The 24433-nt window shown below is 39.1% G+C and overlaps 1 protein-coding gene across 1 annotated transcript in view; it reads right to left on the reverse strand.

Annotated features, from left to right (window-relative positions):
- MRC1 (mannose receptor C-type 1) overlaps positions 1-24433 on the reverse strand; it is a 97921-nt gene that overhangs the window by 59565 nt on the left and 13923 nt on the right. Inside the window, exons 2-6 of the mRNA XM_023223313.1 lie at positions 23550-23951; positions 20809-20982; positions 14895-15059; positions 7876-7989; positions 3251-3397 (exon numbers count right to left, since the gene is read on the reverse strand). Of these exons, the coding sequence (XP_023079081.1) occupies positions 3251-3397; positions 7876-7989; positions 14895-15059; positions 20809-20982; positions 23550-23951 (1002 nt within the window). The remainder of the gene's footprint in view (positions 1-3250; positions 3398-7875; positions 7990-14894; positions 15060-20808; positions 20983-23549; positions 23952-24433) is intronic.

The following is a 24433-nucleotide window of genomic DNA, read 5'->3' on the forward strand; positions in this document are numbered from 1 at the left end:
AATAAAATAAAATAAAATAAAATAAAATAAAATAAAATAAAATAAAAATTTACTTTAATAGTAATGAGCTAGGGCAAACTGCCAATAAAGACGTTTGAAGGCAGAAACTCACTTTATTAATCCCTATTGCCTTGAGCCTGGCACGGGGCCTGATACGTATAGGTGTATTGAGTATTGGAAAAGAAAAAAATTGAAGTTATAGCTGATATATGGCTGCTTGTTATTACTATTCTAGAGATACTATTTCAAACAGTACTTTGGCAACATGTTTTGCTTAGAGGGGACTATATTACCAAATGAAAGTGAACTTATATATTATTTAAGCTCATATTAAATGTTTTCAAATGGCTGCCTTAGTATATGTTCATTATAGGGTAACTTTCTTCTCTATTCCTTTAATTCCTGAATTGGTCCTATCTTCCCTTAAAGGTGAAGAGTATCTGAAATATCATTGTTTAAGCCCAGGACTCTGTGCCCCGTAATCATACAAGGAACTAATCAGTCATGAGGCTCAAATGGTGTACAATTGTAATAAAAATGCATATTTTAAAAAATACAATTTAGATTCTGTGCACTTCCAGTGGTTTAAAAAAAAAAAGAAGAGAAGAAAAAGAAAAAAAAAGGTTAGCACAGCTTTGGAGCCCTCTGGTGGGTTATTCTAATTTTGCTACCCAGGAAATTGACAATAGGATCAGCCAATGCTGAGTCCTTCAAAAACTGAACCGATGAACTTTAAAAATATTTGAAAGCATGAAAACAACCAACTTGAGTGACATGAAGGGGAGGTCCCTGGGGCAGCCACAGAAGATGGTTTGTTCCTCTAGCCACAGCTCATGTGCTCAGTGGCCACATGTGGTTAGTGCCTGCTAAGCCAGACCGTACAGCCCTAGAGACCTGAGGATTACGGATGAACGGGTGAGTGTTACAAGAATTCACAGGGTTTGAGGTTGAATTCTTGCCTAAGGATGTTGCCAATCCTGTATGTTGCATAATTTGAACTCTGATACTTTTTTCCAGGTTCTGGTTTATCTGAGTTTATAGATAAAACAGAATCATTAATCCAGGGAGTATAGAGATGTTCAGAAACTCACGTCAAGCGGTTAGCAAGTGAAGGAGGCATCATAGAGAAATAAGAATGTACTGAGTGTTTGGTGAAATGAACAAAATTTTATCTCAGGAAGAAGAGTCATGAATATTTCCATTTTACAGATGAGGATCCCAACCCCGGCAGGTTAAGCAGTAAGGCTAAGTTACAGAATTCTGAGTGCTGTACCAGAGAAACTATAAAATAACTATTCTCCTCTTTGGCAACATGGAAATTCCAAGTCTTAGAAAGAGAACTGTATGAAGTCTTCCAAAAAGGAAAAAATACACTATTTCTCCTAGAGGAGGAATAGTGGAGGTAAAATGCAAAAATGATGGGCTTTCCCTGAAAATACCCACTGTCATTATGAAGAGCCTGTAAAGTATAATCATACCCAACATCCATGACCCTCATCTATATCTATTTAAGATTTTGGCCAAATCTACACAAATTAAAATCGCAAACACATCTCCTCCCTAATCCAACAAGTCCACTTCCAGGAATTACCATGTGTATGAAATGATGTGCATATAATGGATACAGTTATTCACTTCAGGACTGTTTGTATTAATAAAAGATTGGAAGTAAATTACATTAAAAATCCATTAACAGGAGACTGGTCAAAAAAATATATGTGCTGTCTCTGCAATAGCTTTTGGACAGCCATGAAAATACACATAGAAGCTATTTATATTCTATATGGAATGATGTCCAAAATTGTTATTAAGTGCAAAACTTAAGGTAAAAACTATTACAGTATATTGCCGTTTGTATGAAACAAAAATAATTATAAATGTATATGTGTATATAGTCACAGAATAACTAAGGGTACACACCCAGAAACAATTATTCTCCAGGAAGGTAAACCGGGTGTTACAGGTAAGAGGTAGGGAAAACCTTATTATTTATCATGTTGTACCTTTTGAATCTCTAGCCATGTCAAGCATATTTTAAAACACATGAAATTGTTTTCAAAGCCAATGAGAAAAAAAAAAATCAAGAATGTCACATTGTCAGGTTCCTCCAGCAGAAAAACAGAAATAAATTAAACCATTTAAAGCATTAGTTATCCCTCCAAAAACAGGTAATAATAAAAATATGTAGTTTGTCTTTCATCAATTTGAAGAAATAATTCTTGCCTTAGTAGTTTATTCTCCTATAAAATTGTAAGGGACAGCACAACTGATTTTTTTTTTTCTTGAAGTCTAGCCGACATTTAAAATTCAGTTACAGGCCAGACACGATGGCTCATTCCTGTAATCCCAGCACTTTCGGAGGCTGAGGCGGGTAGGTCACCCGAGGTCAGGAGTTCAAGACCAGCCTGGCCAACACAGTGAAACACTGTCTCTGCCAAAAATACAAAAATTAGCTGGGCATGATGGCACACACCTGTAATCCCAACTACTTGGCAGGCTGAGGCAGGAGAATCACTCGAACCCAGGAGGCGAAGGTTGCAGTGAGCTGAGATCACGCCACTGTACTCCAGCCTGGGTGACAGAATGAGACTCTGTCTCAACAAATAAATAAAATTCAGTTACAACTTTTTAGACATTTTATTCTAGTCTATGAAAACTTCAGTATAAGATGCTACACTGCATAGCATGGAAGCCCAAAGAGAGCCGTGAGGACCTAATATAAATATCCCGTCCAAATATTGACTTTCTCGCTTGGATTCTGGTTTTGCCAGGTGTGCAAGGTTTCTGTATCCTCTGAATATCTTTTTCCTTAACTACAGCATGTGAATAATGACACCTACCTCAGAGGACTGCTTGTGAAGATAACGTTTTTATTTAGGTCAGAGGGTCTCCACAATGCCCAGACACCGCCGCACGCTCAGGAAATCTTAGCAACCAGCACACAGAAATATTGCAGTAATATCATTCAGTTTACCCCATCAACTATCCACAAAACCTCTGGAGGCATTTCAACAGTTACACGTAAGCCCACAACGCCTGGGCGTAAGTCTCCACAACACCCAGACACCGCCGCACACTCAGGAAATGTTAGCAACCAGCACACAAAAATATTGCAGTAATATCATTCAGTTTACCCCATCGACTATCCACAAAACCTCTGGAGGCATTCCAACAGTTACACCTAAGCTGTAATGGTGCTTATCTTTCAATTCTAATAGTTTAGGCACTTCAGACCCCATAGACCACTTACCTGAGGGAATAACAAAAGAATTCAAAGTGGTGTTGCCCTTTTTGCAAATATAGCCTAGTTTCTGAACACATTCCAGATTCTCCCATTTAGCATTTTTTCCAGGATTTAGTGACACACAGCTTTTTCCAGGTTCAGCTGATGGACTTCCTTTGAGGAAAAGGAAAAGTTAAAGTGGACTATGATAGCTACTCCCAGCAGAGAGCATCCCTCCCACGTGTCCTCATGTCTTCATCCTGGAGGTTCAATGGACCCCCATTCTGTCTTTTGCTACACATTCACAAAAAAATACTTACTGACTGCAGAGCAAAAGACAAGATGGGTGTCTATTGTTTTCTTATTGTTGGATCACTCCAATACTTAGAATGTTGATAAAGCAAATATACTTCTTTGAAACAACCTTTCTCCCCATTATCAACTAATAAAGCTACACCTTAAAACTTACATTTGTCACAATGGATTACATTATCAAAGAGAGGTACTTAATGAAAAGAATGCATGATTATGCAGCCATAAAAAAAAAAAAAAAAACGAAATCATCATGTCCTTTGCAGCAACATGGATGCAATTAGAGGCCATTATCCTAAGCGAATTAACACAGAACAGAAAGCCAAAGAGCCATGTTCTCACTTCTAACTAGGAGCTAAATATTGAGTACTCATGGACACAAAGATGGCAACAACAGAAACTGGGGACTATGAGATGGGGGAGGAATGGAGGGTAACAAAGTTTGGAAAACGAATTACTGGGTACTATGTTCTCTACCTGGGTGATGGGATGGATCATTTATATCCCAAACCTCAGCAACATGCAATTTACCTAGGTATGTAACAACCGTGTACATGTATCCCTGAATCTGAAAGTAGAAATTATTAAAAAGAAAGAATACATGATGTTCCAAACCAACCCTGTTAAACATTATTAGGGCCGGGCACGGTGGCTCATGCCTGTAATCCCAGCACTTTGGGAGGCCAAGGCGGGTGGATCAACTGAGGTCAGGAATTTGAGATCAGCCTGGCCAACATGGTGAAACCCCATCTCTACTAAAAATAGAAAAAAATCAACCAGGGAGGTGGCAGGTACCTGTAATCCCAGCTACTTGGGAGGCTGAGGCAGGAGAATTGCTTGAACCCGGGAGGCAGAGGTTGCAGTGAGTGGAGATCACACCACTGCACTCCAGCCTGGGTGACAGAGTGAGACTCTGTCTCAAAAATAAAAATATAAAATAAATGGAGGAGAAAAAGCTAATGGGAGAGCTAGAAGGGCAACATGCTGTGCTCCCAGAACTAAAACTCTCTCACTATCTTCAACTCAGCCTATTGAAGAATACTTTCAGCAGCTATGCCTTATCCGTTTCTTAGTGGAAACTGACTAAAGAACCTGATAAAGTCAATGTTGCTAGTGGGATGAGTACAGGCATTGATATATTTCACATGTGTTTTGCTATTCTAATATATGATTTAAAAACCAGTATTCCGCAAACTAGCTTCACCGTCCACCTGAAGACAGGGTGAATGAGCCACATTCTGTTAATAACTATGCTTTGTGACCTCAGATGTCTATGTAAGCTGTGCCTGAACTTCACTTCCTTTCCTGCAAGACGGAAATCATATTACCTGCTCCACAAAGTCTGGAGCAGGTAATAACCTAAATAAAGGTTTTTTTTTTTTAAAGGTTTGGTGGTAATGGTTAGTAATAAGCATAAAGTAACCATAAATAATGGTTGGTAATAAGCATAAAGTTATCTTTTTTTTTTTTCTTGAGACGGAGTCTCGCTCTATCACTCAGGCTGGAGTGCAGTGGCACAATCTCAGCTCACTGCAACCTCCTCCTCCCAGGTTCAAGCAGTTCTCTGCCTCAGCCTCCCGAGTAGCTGGGATTACAGGCATCTGCCACCACACCTGGCTAATTTTTGTATTTTTAGTAGAGACGGGGTTTCACCATCTTGACCAGGCTGGTCTTGAACTCCTGACCTCATGATCCACCTGCCTTGGCCTCCCAAAGTGCTGGGATTACAGGTGTGAGCCACCACGCCCAGCCAAAGTTATTTTAAAGTTAGTAATAAGCATAAAGTTATCATAAAGTTAGTAATAAGCATAAAGATATCTTAAATATTTGTTGATACGGTAATTAAAATAACAGGATAACTGAACTAACAGATAAGGTATTAGCACTAAAAATAAACTTTCAAGAAAAAATACATTTTCTAGCTATTAGTTATTAATGTGTTAATTAGAAAATCATACTATACATTTATCAATACCTCTCTCAACTTTGAGACATTAATTAGTGGTTTTAATGTTTACCATAGTTATTATATATTTGAATTCACACTTACACATCATTTATGCAAAATATTCTCACTTCAAAAGGGAATATATTTTAATAGATTCATTACTTGGTAATTATTAAATTGAATGCTTGACTGAACAATTTATATGAAACCGATTTTTAATTTTCACAATATCTCTAATTTTCATTGGAAGAAACTCTCACACCATTTCACAAAGCAATTTAATCTTGCACTTACTTCTTAGGAATTGAGGTTTAATTTAAAAAAGCATTTACTTCCCTTTCTTAATCACATTCCACTTTCATTCTTTACTTCACCCAAAGTTAACTCAGAAATGTTCTCCCTGAACTTGTAGGATCCAAGTGGTTAAATATCATAATCATCACCCTTGATTGAATAAATTAAATGACTGCCTACTGTGCATAAAAATTTAGCAACACAGAGAATACATTCTAGTCCCCTAATAAATTTTATTGTCTAATAAATCAGATTGAGCCCAACCAATACTCTCTAATTGCATCTGGCTGAATGGGTAGACAGACACCTAAAATCTTCACCCACAGAAAAAGGATATTTTATATGTATTCTCTTACAGTAAGTCTTCCCATATTCCAGAAATTTTGACTTCCCACATTCCAGAAAAAGATAGAACTGATTATTAGCTCAAGACTTGAGTGACAGCACTGTAACCATCATTTGTTGAAGTAATGCTTTGAAACTGGAATTTCACAGTAAAATATAATTTATTTAAACCAAAATATATTCTCTAAAAATGTTCTCTCATGTTTTAGCATCTATTTGAAATGCTGTTTTATTGCAGTTTTTCTTCTTGTAATACAATAAACTAAATACAGAAAATGGAGAGTTTGGCCAGGTGCAGTGGCTCATGCCTGTAATCCCAGCACTCTGGGAGGCTGAGGCAGGCCACATCACCTGAGTTCAGAAGTTCCAGACTAGCCTGGCCAATGTGGGCAAATCCCATCTCTACAAAAAATTTTTAAAAAAACAGCCAGGCATGGTGGTGCATGCTGGTGATCCCAGCTACTTGGGAGGCTGAGGCACGAGAATCATTTGAGCCAGGAAGGCTGATGTTGTAGTGAGCCGAGACTGCGCCACTGCACTCCAGCCTAGGCAACAGAGTGAGACCCTGTCTCAAAAAAAAAAAAAAAAAAAAAGGAGAGTTTAATTTTCTAAACCAAAAGCAAAAACCACTCAATGGCTTTAAAAAAGAAGTGTGACTGTCTGAAGAACACCGTATTATAATAGTATGGCCCATAGGAGAATTGATAAGTAAAGATGTGACCAATATGATACTTCCGTCCTTTCCCACACCCATGGCAGACATCACTAATCATTAATTGCACTCTTTCCTTAAAAAAAAAAAAAAAAAAAAATTGGCACTGGGGTGGGATTGAGGGGTGGGGATTGGATTCATACCCAATAGAAGGCCTCAAGTGGCTACTAACACTAGTTGGTACTGGTGAATAAGATAAAAACTTTATATCTCTTTTTTGTTTTCTCTAAATAGTTGCTCAATATGTAAACTTATTTTATATTCTGTTACTTTTATGTTATGACAATGTAGAAACAATTAGCTCATAGCATTTTCCATCCTCTAAAAAATGAGAAAGTTGTCGTAGGTTTTATCATCCCCAACTGTTCTTCTATAAACTACAAACTGTCTAGAAACCTCTAATGAATTTTTATGCTAATATGGAATATCATAAGCTGTGACTGAGATAGTATTTTTAATCCAATGCTATTAAATCAAAAACAGGAAAGGGGGCTGTTAATGTAGATGTTAAAGTCATTGTCACAAGGACAGCAAAACTGCAAATAGCTCATGACTCAAGGTACAGTCATAAAAAATTCTCCAACCCAAAATAATTTCAATCCACTTGTCAAACTTTACAAAGAGATGTTGGCTAATCCTCTCAAGGATGGTGACAAAGTCGATGTAACAGCAAGTACATAGTAACAATGCAGCTAGCATTTTTAGGAAGTCATGTTTAAGAGTAGATACAACATCTGCTTTTGAATGTAATACCCAACAAATCAGGGATACACTGAGAATTGAAACTTTAAACAGAGACCTTTATTGATTTGTGTGAGAATCCTGGCAGACAAATCCCTATCCCAGGAAGCTGGTATATAACTTTAAGGTTCAGTATATGGAAATCTAGCTGGTAGATTTCAAAGCAAGGTGAAATGAACTGTATTTGATGAAGTCTAACAATTCTTCTCTTTGAGATCAACAGGTGAGATAATAAAGGTCTTCAAGGCATCTAGATGACTTAAATTTGGATTAATTCAGCACAGACAGGCTTAATCCTACCTGGTAACCAGTTCAAATATCGGAACGGACTGCGGTCACTCCACTGCCAACCGCTGTTGAAGCTCAGACTGTTAAGTCCAATCCAGAGTCCTGAGGTCAAGGAACTGGTTAATCCTATATTTTTAAAGAAAGTAAAACAAACAAATAAGAAACTGCCATTCAGATAACAGTTGAAATTAAATTCAGAATTAAGTGTTTGACTCAAAATGTAATTGAGGGAAGTCACAACAATCATGCCTACCATGTTTCCTTTGATTCTCCTGACAATCTAAGGCAAGTAAAATTATTACCTTCATTGATAGGTGGGGAAACTGAGGCAGAGGGCGCATAGGTAACCTGGAAAGATTTTTAAGGTTCCAACCCAGATCCAATGAGGCTTCAAACCCTATCATCTTAACTATTATCTACTTTCTCAAGGATAGTGTTAAGGATAGTGTGGTGTGAATATGACTAAGTATTACCTCAACTGCATATTTCAAAACTTATTTTAAGAATTTTATTTTATGATTTTTTTAAAGACAATTTCTCTTCTTCATTAAAATGATGATTAAATACTAATCACTAAGGGCTTATGCTAACACCAAGGATGCTTTGCTTAACAGTTAAGAAATCAAAATTACAATGTTTCAAATTCTGTACTAGGACTGATGTGGAAGTCATAAAACTATAAACAACAGGGACCTCATTTCTTCAACAGGAAACACTCTAACCTATTATTACCACTACCTTTTTTTTTTTTTTTTTTTGAGACAGAGTCTCACACTGTCACCCAGGCTGGAGTTCAGTGGCGCAATCTCCACTCACTGCAACCTCTGCCTCTCGGGTTCAAGTGATTCTTCTGCCCCAGCCTCCCTAGTAGCTGGCATTACAGGTGACAGCCACCATGCCTGGCTAATTTATTTTCGTATTTTTAGTAGAGATGGGATTTCACTATGTTGGCCAGGCTGGTCTCAAACTCCTGACCTCAGGTGATCCGCCCACCTCTGACTCCCAATGTGCTGGGATTACAGGCGTGAGCCACCGTGCCCGGCCACTTCTATCTTTTTTAACACCATCAATGAGAATTCTCTGTTCTGAGTTATTTTAATTGATTAAAAGCAATTAATTAAAATAATAACTATCCTTTGGCTTTTAAAACATTTTTAAAATTTATTTTTATTTTTTAGAGATGAAGTCTCACTATGGTGCTCAGGTTGCTCTCAAACTCCTGGGTCCAAGCGATCCTCCTACCTCAGTCTCCTAAGTAGCTGAGACTACAGGTTGCACAACACTGTACTCAACAACCTTTAAAAAAATTCTTTAAAATAATTTTCACAAATTACTTAAAGTTGTACAAACTTGAATAATAATTATCTCTCTACTTGCAGAGATGTATTCTACAGGACATGCATGCTCCTAAAAGTAGTATTTTCATACTAGCTATTCCCAAAACCAATTACTCTGGGATTTTTAAAAACTTAGTTAAGAAAATAAAGTGTATTTAAGTTTTAAAAATTGTAAATAATTTGCTGATTAAAGAATTGAAGTCAATTTTGTCTGAGATTATGTAACTAAATTACTATGTTTGGCATAAGAAATGATAATAGCTCTTTAAGAGAAATATCTTTTGACATTTTTTACCAGCTCTAAGTACTTATAAACTTGTCTTGAAAAATTGAATTAGTTAATACTTTTTAAAACAAAGCCTGACATATGGTATGTGCCCAATAAATGTTAAGTTACTACTGTTATTATTACCATTATTATTATTATCAATAGCTTCATATTGAATTAAGGTTGGCAAAAAGTGTGACTTAGAAACAAAATTCAAACCTTGGATTAAAATATATCTCTTAAAGCAGATGAGTGTCGTCCACAAATAATTTTCTCTAATACACTTTTGTAATTTTATAAAAGAACAGACCAAAATATTTTAGTATTGCCTCACAAAGCTACAAGTCCACATGCTAAATTTTTGTTGTTTGTTTTGTTTTGTTTCCAGATACCAACTCAAACCAGAAATTTTTTTGTACAGTAGGGGTCTTGCTATAGTGCCCACGCTGGTCTTGAACTCCTGAACTCAAACAATCCTCCCACCTCAGCCTCCCAAACCACTGGGATTACAGGCCTAAGCCACTGCGTCCAGCCTCACATGCTCAAGGGGTAACTTTTCTGCATACGTTGTCTGAACTTGTTCATTGTCTGAAATGGTTATATACCAACTTTTGAACTTAGATGTGATAGAAGAGACATAAAAGTCCAATATTACACTGGTATTTTTATTTTCGTGGTTTTTTTTTTTTTCTTTTTCTTATTGAGGTCCAATGTGTTTTTCAGGCAGTACCAAAGGAAACTGGTAAAAACAATCGGGAAACAAGTCAAATTTCACTTCCTATATCTTATTTCAGTTCTGTAAATCCTCATCCTGCACATACGGAGTCATAAATCTGATTCAGGACTCAGGAACTCCATAGAGTGTCCCAACATTTTTCAGGGTGGACACAGAAGGGAAGACGATAAAACAGCTGTGGGTAGTGCGCAAACGTGTTACCAGGCAGAAACATTTCACCTGGCAGATAATATGAAATCAGATCACCACCAATCTGGAATACATTTACCGGAGCCAGGAAATGTTGACAAAATTAAGGGTTCTCATCAGTGCTTTGGGAACCAGCGGACCCCCGGGTGTTCCGTGCGTGAGACACAGGCAGAGTGAAATGAAAGACGGCTGAATTCCAGTTCAGCTATTTTCTAAACAGTAGGCATTAAGCAAGTTCCCTAACTTCTCCCTCCTAGTCTGTTATCTCATCTATACTGTGGGGCTAATAATATTCATTCATGAAGTTGCTGTAGGCTTTAGAACTAAAACCCAGAAATTACTACATGGTAGCTCTTCAGTAATCGGCAGGCAATTTAATTAGAGTCATCAAACCAGGTTCTACATTTTTAAACAATGATACTGACTCTGGCCGAGTGTGGTGGCTCACGCCCATAATCCCAGCACTTTGGTAGGCTGAGGCTGGTGGATCAGCTGAGCTCAGGAGTTCAAAACCATCCTGGGCAACATGGTGAAACCCCGTCTTTACTAAAATACAAAACATTAGCTGGGCATGGTGGCACGTGCCTATAGCCCCAGCTACTCAGGAGGCTGAGGCACAAGAATTACTTAAGCCCCGGTGTCACTGCAGTCCAGCCTGGCGACAGAGTGAGACTCCGTCTCACTCTGAAAAAAAAAAAAAAAAAAAAAAATACAGCCTTTTCAAAACCCCCATATAAAAGAAAACTTATTTTAAAAGTGTAAATATTTTGGAGGGTTTTTTTTTCCATTTTAATGGCATATTTTCCAAAATAGAGTGGATCGCAATCACACACTCATACCACTGTTTTCGATTCTTCCCCAATACATCTCAATCAACACTGAGTGTCATCCCTTTCTTTCAAATAAACAGTGGGGAGAGAACATCTTTCCCCTATTTTTTAAATTCCCTGTCAGACTTTTTCTTGTTCTAATGCCTGATATTTTTTACTTAAAGAAAGGCAGGAAGTACTACAAATCTCATTAGAGATGCCGTTCTTATCCAGATGCCAGTGAAAATTTGCTGACTGAAATTCCGGAGGCTTGGATAAGATTCAAGTCAGTATCTGAGGTGAACCCAGCCTCTGAATCTCCTGGGGCTTGTTTGCTGTCCTGATGGACACAAGAATAGCCCTTGCTGATTAGGGAAGCATTTCCTGCAGCCGGAGTCTGATAGCAGAGTCCGGAGACCAGGAAATGAGTCTGTGCTTGGGCAAAGTCGCTGTCGGCTCAGATCACTCGTTCCTTCTGTGTAGCTGGTGGAGAGAGCACAAAGTAACCTGTGCTCTGTCCCGGGGCTTCCAAGAGATAACACACCCCATAAACAAATTCAAACACAAAACCAAAAACACACCAACTGAAACCATTTCACCTCTGCATCTCTGATATACATTTTTTCTTTTCCTTTTTTCTCTTTTTTCTTTTTTTATTTTTATTTATTTATTTTTTTGAGATGAGTTTCACTCTTGTTGCCCAGGCTGGAGTGTAATGGTGCGATCTCGACTCACTGCAGCCTGCACCTCCCAGGTTCAAGCCATTCTCCTGCCTCAGCCTCCCAAGTAGCTGGAATTACAGGAGCCTGACACCATGCCTGGCTAATTTTTTGTATTTTCAGTAGAGACAGGATATCACCATATTGGCCAGGCGGGTCTCAAACTCCTACCTCAGGTGATCCACCCACCTCGGCCTCCCAAAGTGCTGTGAATAGAAGCGTGAGCCACTGTGCCCAGACCACCTCTGAAACATTTTCTCTCGTGCCTGCAGGTCTGCCCAAATAACCACAGGACTGCCTCGAATCATCTTTTCTTTTCCTTAATCATCTACATAAATTTACTTTTGTCTCTTCTGTACTTTCTCCTCTTCCTCCTTATTTTTGTGCATGGTTGTAAACATGAATCACTCCGATCCTTTGTGTTCCACTGTTAGAAGGGTCCTAAAGGCCAATACAAAACAGAATGATTGAGTAGACAGAGGAAGAACCCTATCTCTAAGATTATGAATGCACAGTGACGTCATATTGCTTTCTATCCTCAGTCTCCTTAATAATAACTTATAGGAGAGATGTGCTCTGGTTGGTGATGGGTGTCATCTGAAAATAGCTGGAAAAAGGTACATGCTAAGAAACGAGGCCAGGTAGGGAGTATGCTCTTGCCCTTACATGGGTTCACACACATTAGCTCCTTTAACAGACAAGGTCACCAAGGCACAGGTGCCTCAGGAAGTCCCCACGAGCTCCCCCAGTTTCACAGAGCTGGGACCTAGGCAGTCTGGCTCCAGAATCTTTGCTCTTAGCCCCTCTGCTCTGCTGCCTGGTGTTGGCACCTGGATGCAGCAGGAACCAACACAGTGTTTTGCCAGATACGCTCTTTCAACCAGCTGCCTCAGAATCACCCAGGAGTTTGATAAAAGGCAGATTCTTGTGCCCTGAGTCACACCTACTGATCTAGAATCTTCAAGGTCTTGGCCTAGGCATCATCACTTTAACAGAATTCCAAGGTGATAAATAAGCCACTTCCCACGGAAGAACCACTGCATTTACCGTCTTCTTGCCATGAACTGTCTAGTTTTCCAAACAGGAGACTGAATTTCTAAGTATTTTTATTTTGCTGCATGTGTCAGTCAGCAAACGTTCAGTGAGACTCTTTCTTGGAAGGCGCTGTGTGAATCTCCTTGTGGGGAGAGGGGACATAGATATTCACAAGACATTCCCCGTTTTCAGCTATTTCCCCCTCTGGCACAATCTCCACATGGCCTTCAGTTTGCTTTCCATGCAGGACTTGTTGTAATTGGTACCTATTCATTTGTTTGTTTTCTTGTTTACATCTCTTTTTCCCATTGGACTTGAAGCTGCATGTGGACAAGACAGGGTCAGCTTTGATGCCCCCAGGACCTAGCACAAAGCCTGGCACCTGGGTACCAGGTATCTTGGGAATGAATGAATGAATGAGTAAATAAATAATAACAAATTAATGTATTTATAGTGTTGTCGAGGAAGCAGGACATATGTGCGAGTAACTATTATATTAATAAAAGTGGTAATAAGCAAAGAAGAGAAATGCAGATGGAAACAGAACTGCATTTCAACTGTATACAATTGTGAGAATTCCAGCCAAAAGAAACGATATGGGAAAAGATGTGAGGGTGAGAATGGATGAGGAAAAACAAGGAACCCAAGACTTCTTTTTTATCGGGACTGCAAAATGCAAGACCAGGAACTGTACAGATGTTCGGCAGATGGCAACCTTGAATGTCAGGCAAAATGTATTTTGTTAATTATTTGATGGGAAATGAGAAGCCACAGGGTTTTTTTGAACACAGCAGTCATAGGAGCAGAGACAGATTAATATTAATCTAGTCGTGTCCTGAGAAACCAAAGGGAGGAGATTTTGGGGGCAAGAAATTGGGGATGCTTTTGTTCCCACACTAATTTCTGGTCCTAATCTCTCTGTTTCCCCAAGTGCATATTTTAGAACCTAAAACAGATACTCTCTTCTCAAGCAAACTTTAGCTCTTTTAGTCTTCACAATCTAATAAGAACAGATGTTTTAAAAACAAACACATTGGCCGGGTGCAGTGGCTCACGCCTGTAATCCCAGCACTTTGGTAGGCCGAAGCAGATGGATCACCTGAGGCCAGGAGTTCATGAACAGCCTGGCCAACATGGAGAAACCCGGTCTCTACTAAAAATACAAAAATTAGCGGGGCATGGTGGCAGGTGCCTGTAATCCCAGCTACTTGGGAGGCTGAGGCAGGAGAATCACCTGAACCCAGGAGGTGGAAGTTACAGTGAGCCGAGATCGCACCATTGCACTCCAGCCTGGGCTACAAGAGGGAAACTCCATCTCAAAACACAACACAACACAACAACAACCAAACCAAACACACTGTGGAAAGAGTATCAATAAAAACCGAAAACCGGTAAAGCCTGGGGGTTCAAGGGATGGGAGGCAAAAAGAACTCGGGGTTTCAGGGTTTCAAAGCAGCCTTTGACTTGTCCCTGCGGTGGTAGCAGTGTTTTAACTGATCATTTTGACCTCTATGAGGCTAATGAAAGACTTGTGGCTTCAGGTCAGACCTGGATGATGGATGCTTGACCAAGAGGCTACAGGTTAGATCTGGATGATGGATACTTGACCAAGATTGTTCCACTGCCTTGCATCCAAGAATGACATCATTAATTGACTGCGGCATATTTTACTCTGATTCTAGATTAGCCCTCAGAATCCCTCTTAGCACTGGCTCTAGAGACTCTTACAACCAACAGTTGACTCAGGAGATGAGAGCTATTTGCCATTCCTGGTGTCCTTTTCAGAGTACAGATTTTCATAACATCTGCATAAACTGCTTAAGAACTGTTTCTGTCATATAACATCTATAAACACTTGTGCTGTTGACTTGTAAGTTAACTTATATAAAAATAAAGCACTCTTGATTTTACTTGTGACTTTTCTTTTCATGTCATTACCTGTCAGGTATGTTTGCTCATGTATCTCTGTGATGCTCAGGAGCTCAGCGTTCTGCTGTTGGCAGCTTTTCCTTGCCTGGTGCCACATTAAAGCGGATTTGGAGTTTATCTGGTAGGAAATACTGGTCAGCGGGTCTTTATTCCATAAGCTTTCACTGCCCTCAACTGTGAAAGAAATCAGATGGAATTTGATGCATTATGCATGGAAAACACTTTCAGTGAATAGCATTATTTAAACCAGCCTAGGAGTATTTTTGCCTGAAGCACTTTCTTTCTTTCCTTTCTTTTCTTCCCCTGCTTCTACTTCTTTTTCTTTTTTCTTTTTTTTTTTTTTTGAGACAGAGTCTTGCTCTGTTATCCAGGCTGGAGGGCAGTGCTGTGATTTTGGCTCACTGTACCCTCCAACTCCTGGGGTTAAACAATCCTCCCACCTCAGTTTACCGAGCTGCTGGGACTCCAGGCATGTACCACCATACCTGGCTAATTTTTTAAATTTTTGCAGAAATGAGGTCTCGCTATGTTGCCCAGGCTAGCCTAAAACTCCAGTTCTCAAGCCATTCTTCTGCCTTGGCTTCCTAATGTGCTGGGATTACAAATGTGAGCCACCATGCCTGGACTGTTTTACTTGTTTTTAAGGTGGCTTTGAGATTTTCTTTACTCCTGAAATGAAGTAGGAGGTGGGGGATGAGGTTTCAAAGGATCAGCTACATCCAGTCTCTTCCCCCTTCCCAAAGAAAGAAAGGCAGGCACCATCTCCCTTTCAGGATCAGTTGAGTTGGGAAGTGAGACAAATGGAAAGACAATAGACCTTGGATACTACAAAAGGTGGGAGGGTGAGGATTGAAAAATTATCTATTGGGTACAACATTCAAGTTCAGGTGATGGGTACACTAAAAAACCAGACTTTGCCATGATGCAATATATGCATGCAAGACATCTGCACATATACCCCTAAATATATAAAAACAAAAATAAAACTTTTTTTGATTGTTTGTCTGTTTGTTTGTTTGAGACGGAGTCTCGCTCTGTTGACCAGGCTGGAGTGCAGTGGCGTGATCTCGGCTCACTGCAAGCTCCGCCTCCCGGGGTCACGCCATTCTCCTGCCTCAGCCTCCCCAGCAGCTAGGACTACAGGCACCCGTCACCACGCCTGGCTAATTTTTGTATTTTTAGTAGAGACGGGTTTCACCATGTTAGCCAGGATGGTCTCAATCCCCTGACCTTGTGATCCACCCACCTCGGCCTCCCAAAGTGAATAAAACTTGTTTTAAAAGAACAGACACCAGCCCAAATTCCTTGATCTAGCAAAGTAAGGCAGGGAAAGCAAAGAAAATAAACGTACATCTTCTCAGCAGGTGGATATTTTGCCTTTGCCTACACATTCTAGTTCGGTCTTTCTGGAAGCATAAGGTTGTCAGCAGGGAAGGTAACAGCCTCCTGCAGACAGACTGGCCTGGGCCTGCACCTGAGGTCCTATTGCTCACTGGAGACTTGACTTCAGATAAATTATTAACTTTTGGAGTCTCGTTTTCTCATTGCTAGAATACATTTAATACAGGTGGAGCTCTTAGCAATAGCAAATGTTGCTTGTAACTTTTTCATTCCACAGAGTAAAAAAATCACAAGCTGATTTCTTCCTTTGCTATGTTATGATTCCTAATGAATTCCATAAACCTGATTGTACTCTATAAGCAGCCAATAATATATAGATAAATATTATTGATAGTCTTTCACATATATGATGTTTGTGAAGCCAGTAAACAAACGATAGATTTTTGCATGCTTCATATAGTGCATATTTCTTTTTTCTTTTTAATAATATAAAATTCTGCTTACAAGCCATGTGAAGTAATAATCTTTTCATTTATTTGTAAGGAGGAAAGGAAGTATTATATAACTTCTCTGAAAATGTTCTGAGAAATACTCAATTTGCTAAGAAATTAGGCAATTTTCCATAAGCACATAGCCTACACTCTTGTAAGTATTAACTGTATCTAATTGCCCTTTATATCTGATGAGGAAGTGATCATAGACCTTTTTGTAATATGCAAACCACACACCATGATATGAAACTTGTGGTCCCATGACATATCGAAGAGGAAGAAAACATATCAAAATTTGATTCAGGCAACAGCATAGAAATTTTTAAGATGTTTTAACTACAAAATCATTATATGTTTACACAAAAATAAATTTGAATCAGTAATACTAAATTTATAATGATCTGAGGTCTTGCTAGTTTCGTGTCTATGTCGGTGAGACCATTCAAATGAGACTAATTTGGGGTATATTTGAAGATAGAGATGTTTTAAACAACTCGTTTTAGACACGTGGAGGAAGGTTTTGTTTATAATATGGTAGAAAATGCCGGGCGCCCTGGCTCATGACTGCGATCCCACCACTTTCGGAGTCTGAAGTGGGTGGATCTCGAGGTCAGGAGTTCCAGATCAGCCTGACCAACATGATGAAACTCCGTCTCTACTAAAAATACAAAAAAAAAACAAAAAAATTAGCCAGGTGTGGTACAAAAAAAATTAGCCAGGTGTGGTAGTACACACCTGTAATTCCAGCTACTCAGGAGGCTGAGGCAGGAGAATCACTTGAACCCGGGAGGCAGAGGTTGCAGTGAGCCGAGATCATACCACTATATTCCAGCCTGAGTGACAGAGCAAGACTCCGTCTCCAAAAATATATATACACACACACAGAAAAAAAAAAAAATATATATATATATATAAAATATATATAAATATATATAGATAGAAAATATGAGATATAAAAAAGGGTTTTATTGTTGTTGTTGTTTAACCTAGGAATGGAGGCAAGTGACATAAATTACATAAGAAGGAAATGCAATTGGCCTTTCACTTAAAGAAAGTATATTTTAAACCAAGGGATTTAAACATATTTCTCAATGAATGTATAGGTTTGCTGATTGCATACCATCTCCCCAGGGAGTTCAAATTCCCACAGTGAACCAACACAACTGATGTTGGAAGCTAAAGTTGCTACAGAGAATTGAGAGAACCAAGACTTTTCCTTTTCCTGTTCTCATGATACTTGAAAATAATGCCTACGTGGAATGAAAGCATTACAATAAACGAAGCAACAGACAATGAAGAGCATCTATTAAGTGTTACTAGGTTAACAACTGGTTCCTCATCCTCCTGTATAAAACCTGCCAGTTTTAAAGCTGATCTAAAATAAAATGCTTGGCCAGGCACGGTGGCTCACGCCTGTAATCCCAACACTTTGGTAGGCCGAGGTGTGTAGATCATTTGATGTCAGGAGTTCGAGACTAGCCTGGGCAACATGGTGAAACCCCATCTCTACTAAAAATACAAAAACTAGCCGGGCATGATGGTGGGTGCCTGTAATCCCAGCTACTCAGGAAGCTGAGGCAAGAGAATCACTTGAGCCTGGGAGGCAGAGGTTGTGGTGAGCCAAGATCATGCCAATGCACTCCAGTCTGGGTGACAGAGTGAGACCCTGTCTCAAAAATAAATAAATAAATAAAATAAAATACTCTTTTGAAAAGAACACAAAATGAAACAGATTGGAAGACTATAAAGCCCTTTAAGAAAGATAATTAAATGTACAAAATGTGCTCTAAAATTTTAATGCATATTGAAATCAAACAATTTATTTTCTATGATTATTTTACATTTAACAGGAAAAAAACGTAATTTGACAGTGAAGGCATAAATACAAGTAATAAGACTAAAAATTTATTCCACTGAACAAACTCAAGATACGCCTCCAAGTACAGCCAAGGATTTCCAAGGTTGTGAGTTTTCTTTGTGATTAGTAACTTACCATTTGTCCTCCACATTTCATTCATGAAATCACACATTCATCTAACTCTTTTGTCAATTTCACTTATGTGGAGGATGCTATAGTTGGACCCGTGAAATAGAAACCCTTAAGAAACTCCATGAAACAGATTAAGAAAATATCATTCCTATTAAGTAAAGGAGAAAGGCACTTTCAATCACTTGAAAACCAAGTATTGCTTTATCTTAGAAAAAAATTGCTCAATGCGTTTCGGAAAAAAATATTTCAAATACAAATAATCGACATTTATAAACCTTCAATGAACATCAAATGTCTTTCTAAAGATTGACATCAGAGAGACAAATAGAACTACCTCAGTTAAGACCGAGAGAGCAGTGTTGCTATGAACAGAAAGCCTGTGGGCTTTTGTGAGTATTCATTTGGAATGGAGAGACTGCACTCTGAAGACAATTACAATAGTATACGGGTATCAGAAATTAAATTTACTTTTAGTGGGATAATTAGGGATTATAAATCCAGAGAGACAAATAAGGACAATTCTTAGAATTCTGGCTTTCATTTGTCAAACTCAGATATTTTTGTAAGTCGTTCTGTTTTGCAATAATGCTTGAAATAGTGTGATTACGTATGGAGTTGTGGTCTGGAAAGTTGAGTTGTGATTCTATTGTGACTCAGGCAGTGTCATAATCATTCCAGACCATATCGAATGCTCTTTGCTCTGCCCAGTCCCTTTGCAGGGCAGCAGAAGAAAGAGTTCTGGATGATACCAGGAAACAAGAGCTGCTCTGATCTGGTCTAAAGTAGCAGGTGAGAGGTTGGGGGTAAGAAGTTTGGGAAGGGTGGAGCCGGCGTCAGGAAGAGGGTGTCTGGTGATGGGGAACGTGAAGCAAAGAGGAATGCTTCCTTGTCCTCTTTTCTCAGCCCCAGCTCTGCCTCACAACATGATGCCCTTCTCCACCCCACCTAAAATTGGCTTCACTGTTTGCTTACAGATTTTTAAGCGCGGAAGAACACCAAGAATTCATCTGCTCTGGTGCCTTCCCACCAAGATAATGCAATACTATTTATTTTGCATCCTTGCAATTAAACTTGAATTTTCATTTTTAAGAAACCTTCAAGCATATAAATTACCCATTTCCATTGATTTCTAGCTGTGTGAAACTAAACGGCACTCTTCTTAATTTAAACATAAGAAGAGTATCATGACTACCATTTTCACTGTGAAGAATGCTTTTGACGACATTGACACAAAATTCAGGACCTTCACGTCTTTCTCCATCAAACCACATGCTTGTGGCTTCCTTTGAATTCTGTTTTTGATCTACGGTTTCATAAAGGTAAGGCATTTCAGAGATGAGGGAATAATAGCATGCCTACCTACCTCCAGTGTTAAGTATATATTATATTGTGTACAGGATAATTTTCACTGAGTAACTGATAGTTGGCAAAAATAAAGAGGTCATGGCCGGGCGCGGTGGCTCACGCCTGTAATCCCAGCACTTTGGGAGGCCGAGGCGGGCGGATCACGAGGTCAGGAGATCGAGACCATCCTGGCTAACATGGTGAAACCCTGTCTCTACTGAAAATACAAAAAATTAGCCGGGCCTGGTGACAAGCGCCTGTAGTCCCAGCTACTCGGGAGGCTGAGGCAGGAGAATGGTGTGAACCCGGGGGGCAGAGGTTGCAGTGAGCCGAGATCGCGCCACTGCACTCCAGCCTGGGTGACAGAGCGAGACTCCGTCTCAATAAATAAATAAATAAAGAGGTCACTTGATAGAGGGAATGTTGGGACCATGGGGGTGCAGTCTAGTCCTCTTAGCATGATCTCAGGAAATGCTGAGATAGTAAGGGTGAGTCTAGTCTTGCTGGCAAAATCAAAATACACATACAAAGACTACAGTAGAAAGCCCAACATCTGTGTTCTAGTCTTCAGCCAATATAGATCATTTTCTCCATTGAAAAATGGAAATAATGACGTCTGTAAAAGGCTGTAGTAGGTACAATGAGGTCGTAAACGTGAAATAACTTTGGGGAAAAATGCTCTAGATAAATTCAAGGTCTTTCACTACATTCTTAGACTAAACAAACCCAACTTTTCTTGGTGATAAACAGTACTTACATTTCAATGGACAATATCCAAATAGCTTGTCTGTGTCATAGTCAGTAGTGGTTCCACACCAGAGCCATCCATCTGACCGCCCAGCACTCGTGCAATCTGCATACCACTTGTTTTCAAACTTGAATGGGAATGCACAGGTTGCTCCATTGGCGTTGCCCAGTAGTGTATACATGGCTGGAAAAACATATTGACTTGAACTTGGAATGTGAGTGATATTTCTGAACATTGACTTTCCAATAAGAAGCCTACTGAAGGAATTAGTCTCACTCTTCTGATCACACTTGGTGCACCCACACGGGGAGGTTTGTTGTTGTTGTTGTCCTTATTTTTGTTCCTTCTCCTTCTACCCTAGTCTTTTGCTGGGTACATAGAGCAGTCCGTACTTAGCAAATAACTCTTAGTGCCACTTCATTTTCACTGTGTTTTGGAACATTTTCAAATGAGATTAATTTGTTAAGTTAGACCATTTGAAAATGTTCCAATGGTACAATTCAAAGCGGTACCAATAACAGTGGAAAATGAAGTGGTACTAGTTAAAGTGGTAATAAATAACTCACAGTACCACTTCATTTTCCACTATCTTTTCCGTCTTCCTCTATTGACACCAGCTTTAACTTCTGAATTTCCTCTGAAACAGTTCTCTCTCTTGATTAGAATCGTGAAGCTTTGGAATCTCTAGATAAAAAGTAACTCCTGAAATCAAGCAATCCTCTTGCCTTAGCCTCCCAAGGTGCTGGGATTACAGGCATGAGCCACCACGCCTGCCAGCTTTATTAACTAACTGTATTTAATAATTACTGAGCCATTCTATATACCCAACACTGATGAGGCCAAAAGAATCCCAACTACCTCACTGACACATCATGTAACTGCAGTCAATTTACTCTTCTTACAGTCTGAACTTCCAAACAACCATCAAATCCATCTAAGTCTACAATTCTGGTTCCATTCTTCTAAAATAATTCCTATTTTCAAAAAGTTCCACCATTCCACCCCGTCCCCCATGTTCTCATCAGAGATAAAGAGACCCTACGATACATCCTCTCAACACTGTCTTCAATGTGTGTTCCCAATCTCATGGTCACACTGAGGAGCTAGAACTGAGGGACAGGATCATCTTAAGTGCTGGGAGATCTTTGGAGAGTTTGCAAAATGTAGTCAATGGACCCTATGCTGCAGAATCACCCAGGTCTTCATAGAAATCATTGAATAGATTCCTGGGCTTTTTCCCAATATACATATTAAGAATCTAGTAGAAGGGGGAGCTTAGGATCTGTAGTTTTAACTAACTCTCCTATTGATTCTTAAGCATATTAAAGTTTGAGAACTATCAGCCCAAACCCTGTGCATATTTCTCTCAAAACCAGTGGGGAAACAGAAAGGGTAGGGGGTGAGGGAAGTATAATATTATATTTTAAAATAAAATAAAAATCCGATTTCTTAGCACCAATCTTCCTCAAGTTAAACTCTTCAATTCGCACAATTGACCCATCTGTGGAATTTGACTCGGTCCAGTTTAATTCACCCTTCTCCTTCCTTGTAATTTCCTATTGAGTTTCTCCTGAAAGGTTCTTTTGTGTTCACTTAGCTTGCCTCTCATACCACTTCTAAACCTATGTTTGAAAAATGCTTCAAAATAACTTCTTTCTGAGCCCTTCTCTCACCCTACTTCATTTCCTACTCTCCCCTGTTCTGCATGTAGGTGGAAAATAGAAAGCTCACAAATTATCACTTTACAAAGAACTAAATTGCTGTGCTCAGTCTTAGCTGAGATAAGCTAGGTTCAACCAATCTTAGTAGCCCAGTAACATAGCAATTTTGGAAACAGGTTATCTCTTGTCCCTAAAAGTAGGCTCTTTCTCTGACCTTAGGGTTGTTCTAGATAGCATTTCACAATAACCAAGTACCCAAACCTAAAACGTGATTATAATATCATCTGACTCAAGAGACCAGCCTTTGTAACAAGGCTTCAAGTTGTTTTGTATTTTTGTTTTATTTTCTGTGCAGCCACCAGATAATGAAATTTGGTCAACATAAGAAAGAACTAAATACTCTGATTTTATTTAACCTTCAAGAGGTCAAGAAACCAACTACATATAAGAGGATTCCTCCCACCGCATTTGTGGTATCACCTTCTCTGATGGCTAACTAAATAGACTGCATATTAATTTACAAGCTAATCCTTCACATTTTATAATCATCTAATTTTTACAGTCTCTAAATACCCATAACCTGACAAAACAAATCAGAAACATTTAGAACCCCATGTTGTCAAGGGATCTGCCGAGATTTCATCTTAGGCAATCTGAATTGGGAAAGAATGTTCTATGAATCATTTTTCCAGGGATAACTTAAATCAAAGGAAAAGAAGTATTTGGCAAAATTCATTTATCACTACAACTTTATAATGTTAACTAGGAGGCTTTGGGTCAAAGACTACAAGGAAAATGATGTTCTGAAAAATGTAGCCCATAGTTAAAAGAATAAAACCTCAGAGAAAGTTAAAAGAATGCCTTCCCATTAATTAAAAATAGCTGAAGTATCATTCAGGACTTTTTACCACACTTATTCACCATCATGTCTTCAAAATAGTTCTACAGAATAGTTGAAAACACAAAGATGCTGATCAATTGATATTTCTAGTACACACCAAACAAGAACATGATGATTTTCTTGAATTAGGTTCCAACTAAGAAGATGAGAAAATGTTGACACGAAGGTCAACATTCCAAGCATCTTACCTTCATAACCTCTAGAGCACAGATTGTCTGTGGTTCCATAGATCTTCCACCTGCTCCATAAACCCGATCCTTTGTAGAGCATAACATTCTTTTCCTGTCTATTGCCATAGTTAAAAAACAAATCTTCTCCTTTGATCCCCAAAAGTGTGTCATTTTTGCACTCCCATTTCTGAAATTCACTTTTTGAGTCACAGGCATAGAGAGTGATAGCAACCCAGTCAGTTTTTGATGGCACTCCGAGGCATAATTTAAACGCAACACTCATAATCTGAGATTCGGACACCCATCGGAATTTCTGTGATTCAGCATCCTGGTTGCAAGTCGCGGTTTGGACGGCACTGGGACTTACTGCTTCCACACAGCGCTTGTGATCTTCATTATAGATTAAAAATTGCCTGGTGTCTGTTTAAAAAGAAAGAAGCAGGAAAAGAAGAAGAAAGCAAGCATGGGTAAGTGGATTCGTGTAACAGGACAATATTTTAGGTCGTAAGTTTCCAACTCTTCCATTTCCCTAAAGACTTAAGATTGCAGGAAAAGAGGTACAGATGACTATACCTGGGGCCAGCTCTCTTTGAGGATCCCTGAAGCTGGAGGGAGAACCTTGACTGAGGGCCTGCCAAGGTGCCAGCACTCAGCTGGATGTCCTCAAAATGTCCTAGTTCACTATGAGGAGTCTCCTGAAAAGGCCCACCTTACATGCCCAAGGAGTGGAACACACAAGGGAGATAACAAAAAGGAATAATATCAACGGGGAAAAGAAAATTTGGGTAAAATGAATACAATAAACTGTAAAATTAAATGCATGTCTGTCTTAGAAAAGATGTGTGTTTGCTTATTGTTTTTAAAGGACAAGGTCTCGCTCTGTTGCTCAGGCTGGAGTGCAG

Source organism: Piliocolobus tephrosceles, chromosome 9, assembly GCF_002776525.5.
Source record: "Piliocolobus tephrosceles isolate RC106 chromosome 9, ASM277652v3, whole genome shotgun sequence".
In the NCBI taxonomy this organism is placed as follows: Eukaryota; Metazoa; Chordata; class Mammalia; order Primates; family Cercopithecidae; genus Piliocolobus; species Piliocolobus tephrosceles.